The sequence below is a fragment of the Oncorhynchus gorbuscha genome, linkage group LG18, assembly GCF_021184085.1.
Source record: "Oncorhynchus gorbuscha isolate QuinsamMale2020 ecotype Even-year linkage group LG18, OgorEven_v1.0, whole genome shotgun sequence".
Taxonomy (NCBI): Eukaryota; Metazoa; Chordata; class Actinopteri; order Salmoniformes; family Salmonidae; genus Oncorhynchus; species Oncorhynchus gorbuscha.
In genome coordinates, this window is record NC_060190.1 from 33695355 (window position 1) to 33701354 (window position 6000).

Genomic DNA, 6000 nt, shown 5'->3' on the forward strand with positions numbered 1-6000 from the left:
CAGCTGCCAATTGATGGAAAGAGAGAGCTGTTACAAAACACCAAAACGTTTAATGACATTCAGAGATTGTCAAGCCAAGCCTTCGATAAGCCTAAAAGGTAGGGAGGATGTATTTATTTGTGTAATTACACATTCCTTGTTCCAATTGTGTAATAACTGATTCCGCAACAACCCTATTACCATAGTAAAACCTATGTAACTACTATGTTGTTAACAGTTATTACCACTGAATGGAGCGATTGATTATGATGTTCATGATAGAGCAGCATTTGGGCTAGTTGTAAAATCATGTATTTGTTGGCAAGATCAGTGGCATTTTTTGAATTGCCCTTTGGCACAAACTATGGGAGAATGATTAACAGACGAATGGTTGAGATGGTATCTTGATTCCAATAAACTGTGAAAAACTGGGTTGTAGATGACAGCAATACATGGTACTGAGCTAGCTGAGTGAATTTGCATGGATTTGACATCTTGAAACAACCTTCTTTATACTATTTGGGGAGGAACATTCTCCAAAGATTTGCCATCTTTCCAAAACTGGCAGCAGCCTATGGTTTGTGCACATGTAAATGATTTGATCAAAGTGTAACACAAAGCAGACAAAATATTAAACATACTAACATGGCCCTCTAAAAAACAGAGGTAGAGACTGCTTTAACCTCTCTGGGATATGTGGGACGGTAGCGTCCCACCCCGCCAACAGCCATTGAAATTGCAGGGCGCTAAATTCAAAACAACAGAAATCCCATAATTAAAATTGTAACGTCGTTCGTCTGTTGAATGAAGAGAGTCAGACCGAAATGCAGCGTGTAGGTTACTCATGACTTTAATGAAATAAATCGCGGTACATGAAAATAACTGAATAAATACAAAAATAACAAACGGAACGTGAAACCTATTACAGCCTATCTGCTGAACACTACACAGAGACAGGAACAAACACCCACAAAATACAAAGCGAACTCAGGCTACCTAAATACGGTTCCCAATCCGAGACAACGAGAATCACCAGACTCCAATTGAGAATCGCCTCAGGCAGCCAAGCCTAACTAGACACACCCCTAATCATACACAATCCCAATGCTAATAAAACCCCAATACGAAACACAACATATAAACCCATGTCACACCCTGGCCTACCCAAACATATAACAAAAACACAAAATACAATGACCAAGGCGTGACAAAAATTCCTCAAACATACAAATATTTTACACTATTTTAAAGATAAACTTGTTGTACATCCAGCCACAGTGTCTGATTTCAAAAAGGCTTTACAACGAAAGCACACCAAACAATTATGTTAGGTCAGTACCTAGTCACAGAAAAACACAGCCATTTTTCAGCCAGAGAGGCGTCACAAAAAGCAGAAATAGAGATTAAATTAATCACTAACCTTTGATGATCTTCATCAGACGACACTCATAGGACTTCATGTTACACAATATGTGTATGTTTTGCTCGATAAAGTTCATATTTATATACAAAACCTCAGTTTACATTGGCGCGTTAAGTTCAGTAATGTTTTGCTTCCAAAACATCCTGTGATTTTGGAAGAGATCCACATCAATTTACAGAAATACTCATCATAAATGTTGATGAAAGTATAAGTGTTATGCATGGAACTTTAGATAAACTTCTCCTTCATGCAACCACTGTCTGATTCTAAAAAAGCTTTACCAAAAAAAGCACAACATTCAATAATCTGAGTACAGCGCTCAGACAACAAAACAAGCCATACAGATATCCGCTATGTTGTGGAGTCGACAGAAATCAGAAATAGCATTATAAATATTCACTTACCTTTGATGTTCTTCATCAGAATGCACTCCCAGGAATCCCAGTTCCATAATAAATGTTTGATTTGTTCGATATAAAGTCCATCATTTATGTCCATATACCTCCTTTTTGTTTGCGCGTTTAGTACACAATCCAAACTCACGAGGCGCGGGCAAGTCCAGGCGAAAGTTCAGACAAAAAGTCATATTACAGTTCGTAGAAACATGTCAAACGAAGTATAGAATCAATCTTTAGGATATTTCTATTATAAATCTTCAATAATGTTTCAACCGGAGAATTCCTTTGTCTGTAGAAATGCGATGGAACGCAACTACCTCTCACGTGATTGCTCATGATCAGCTCATGGCACTCTGCCAGACACCTGGCTCAAACAGCTCTCATTAGCCCCCAATTCACAGTAGAATCCTCAAATGAGGTTCTAAAGACTGTTGACATCTAGTGGAAGCCTTAGGAAGTGCAATATGACCCCATAAGACACTGATAGGCAATGACTTGAAAAACTACAAACCTCAAATTTCTAAATTTTCTCAGGTTTTTGCCTGCCATATAAGTTCTGTTATACTCACAGACATCATTCAAACAGTTTTAGAAACTTCAGAGTGTTTTCTATCCAAATCTACTAATAATATGCATATATTAGCAACTGGGCCTGAGTAGCAGGCAGTTTACTCTGGGCACCTTATTCATCCAAGCTACTCAATACTGTCCCCCAGTCCCAAAAAAGTTAAAGACAAAGACTAGTAACATACTGCAGTTTTAGACTGTATTAATATAGGGGGGAAAACTGTATCTAGCTAAAATGTATTTTAAAGTATTCAGCTCTTGAGATTTCCAGTTTGGTTGGTGGGCACATCATCCTCAAATAGACAGCGGGAAATTAACATCTTACAGTTACTGTACTGTGGCTATATAGGCCAAGTGTTTAAATATTACACAACTCATTGCCGTATCACTGGATTCCCAACAACCCAGTTTTCAGTCTAATCTTACCAAACTACCATGAAACCCTTGCTATATCATAACCTAACTGGCTGATTTCCAAACTGCCTGACATGAATTCAAGAAGTCAACGTATTAGATCCAATCCAGAGCAGCTACAGTACCACATCATTCTACTGACCAGAAAGTGTTAAAATGATATTGCAAGCACAAAAGCTTCTGTCATCATCAGTGGATATTACATCACATGACTGACATGATTGAGTCAAGCGCTATGCCCTTAATGCAGGTTACATAACTCCCAGGTCAACTTTATTCTTGTCTTTTATTCGATGTGTGCACTCAGGGCATCAGTGACATTCACTGATCAATTACTGCAAGTACAGTACCAGGGAGAACCAAAATATCTGCATCTGTACAAGATTGCGTGAATTCAGTGTGAATGTGAGTGATGTGAATTTAGCTAGCTGAACTTTAGTAACCATCCAAGTCCTATCCTTTCCCTCGGTTGTTTTGTCTCCCTCTTGATTTGATTTGGTCAGGTGGCAGGTTTCAAGTTAATGTCAGTATAAGCCCCCTCTGAATCTTGACAGTGTCAAGTCATCTCTCATCAAACAGCCAATGCCAATTTATAACTAAGCAAACACTGGCCAATCAATTATCTTTACTTGGAACGAGATGGCAGTGTCATCTAGGCATACAGCTGAACAAATAGGCTTACTGTTAGCAATACAGTATCCTCAAAGATAAACACTGAACTATATAAATATGATTAAGAATACATGCATACTCTGAGCATATAATATAAATAATGATGTATGTGTGTGTGTGTGGGGAGGGGGGGCGGGTCAGAGAGAGAGAGGAAGCATACTAGAGAGTCTAATGTAGGCTATCACTGGTGATTGACAACATATCTCTAATTTTTTTATTTGCAATCATAGTTACGTATAGTCTGGCCGATGGTCATGAATTCTATAATCAATCGGGACATTTCTATAGCCTTCGAAGGGAGCCTAATGAGAGGGCTTAATGTTGGTTTTAAAAGGGTCCTACATGTTTATCAGTCTGCTAAATTCACTAGGCTATAACAGCAACTTTATCTAGCCTGGTAGCCAGATGTGCTTCTGCTTTAGTCAACTCCTTTATTGTTATCATGCCTAACAAAGGAAAAACAGAATTAACCACCAGGCTAAAGTTCAGCCATGACACTCAGGTACGCACGTGATGTCACAGGAAAGGATCGGGTGATGATTATGCTAAATGATGGACTCTGACTATAGAAATGGTCTATTCATTCATGCATAATAAAAATAATGTCAGTGAGGATGAATTAAATTGATTTAAAGGCAGCAGGACTGACATAAATAATCAAAAGTCCATCTGTTCAGTTACTCTTTGTTTTTTCATGGCCCCATTTTTACAAATTTGTTGTACTCATCATACTGTCCACACTCACCAGCCATGCTTTGTCAAACACCTATAAAGAACTATCTTTGTGTGTCCGTATCATCCTGAAATTGTTACATTACAAGTAATTGGAAAGGCTTTCACTGCAAACAGCTTATTCAAAACACAGCACAAACTCATATACAACTCTATATGCCACCAGTGCCCTCTCTACTCCCTGCTATTGCGATAAATTATGGAGGAAGCTATATTTGGAATCATGTAACAATTCTGGATTCGTTGTTCTGTCCAAATGAAAACAAAGCACATAAGTTTTTTTTCTGTGTGGAAGGATCTATTTTATTTGCACATTGGTGATATGCTGTTATTGACAAAATACCTTACGATAATAACAGTGTTTTAGATAACTGGGAACCCTATGAAAGGGCTAATGTTTTTGTAGCTTGTGCTTCAACTCATTGTGCATATCATATATGAATGTTGACTGTTGTGTTTAGCATTGACCCACGTAACCTTGATTTTAATACTAGTCATGTTTAAATCAGCTCCAAATATGGGATACCATATGTTTGCTAGGTGACATTTAATTAAACATTGATACCGAATTGGAATTTGCTGTGGCGCAATGATTCTCCTCTCCAATGCAAGCAAAACATACAATCAGTCTCTTTGTATGTCATTTGTCATTGCAACCCATATACTAGGCTACCACTAGTGGATGAATATGCGACTAGAAAGGTTCAACAATTCTCATTGCGAAATTAAACTTAATGATCGTGAAGGCAGCTGTGTTCATAAACAATCAATTCGACGGACAACAGCGTTCAATGTTTTCTCCAACATGCATTCAAGTGAATATGTGTAGAGGAGTTGAACATGTAGATCTAGGTCAGTCTATAGATGTTTTGAGGTGAGGTGATACATAGGCTAATGCCACTAAAATCTCAATAAATAAAATGGTAGAGCTGCCTGACATCTTGTTTATGTGGTTTATTTATTTTGATAATTTAATTGTTATATAACTGTTAACAGTTCGGATAAGCTATTCATAAACGAAACACAGAAAAACATTCAAACGCACGATTTTATTTTATTTCCACCTGCGCTATAAAGAAGTGCAATACAGTGCTGTGCGATTTTTCCCAGTCCGTTTCGGTAAGGATGCTGTATAGAATAAATCAATTGCATCCCTGTTCGGGCATCTGACCTACCTCAACGATGAACGTCTTCTCTTCACCACAGACCGAGACAACCCAGAATAAAATATGAAAGTAGCAGGTTTTCCAGCAAAAACCAGGGAGCCCCGCTTTCCTCCTCTTCACTCCAAGCCCCGCCATGATTGTCCCCAAATTCCCCCCTCAGTCCGCGTTTGAGTTCCAGTCTTATGTCCTGTGTCCGTGCTTTATTCCCAGGAAGAATGATTACCTAAATTTCTCTGGTTGAATTTCAACGCATACCAACCGCTATTCTCGGGCTCTCATTGCGCAGACTCTGTTCTTAAAGCGTCACACAAATCGGAAGGTATTTATGCCTGCACTCCAATACTTAAACTGTAAACCGGGAGGTGCCAGAACAAAAAGAGAGCGCGAGAGGGGGGTGACCTGGGGGACTCTGAGGTACCGAAACGGATAAAAAATAAAAAATAAATAAAGCAGTGCATGCATAATCATCGCATTTGCTTGGTGGCATAGAGCATTGGAGTAGAGGTGCTTCCAGAAGTTGCACAAATGGGAGAAAAAAATTGTACTTGGGTCCAGGAAGAATCTGGCCTTTTATAAACCAATTTCAAACAATTCTACATCATTTTATATGACTGGAGACTTTAGCAGAATATTTTTTTAAACCGCACAA

The 6000-nt window shown here is 38.5% G+C and overlaps 1 protein-coding gene across 2 annotated transcripts in view; it reads right to left on the reverse strand.

Annotated features, from left to right (window-relative positions):
• mmp24 (matrix metallopeptidase 24) overlaps positions 1–5554 on the reverse strand; it is an 88118-nt gene extending 82564 nt beyond the window's left edge. For both annotated transcript variants that reach the window (XM_046312753.1, XM_046312752.1), the window contains exon 1: positions 5361–5554. In XM_046312753.1, the coding sequence (XP_046168709.1) occupies positions 5361–5486 (126 nt within the window). In that variant the 5' untranslated portion in view covers positions 5487–5554. The remainder of the gene's footprint in view (positions 1–5360) is intronic.
• Positions 5555–6000: the final 446 nt, after the last annotated feature.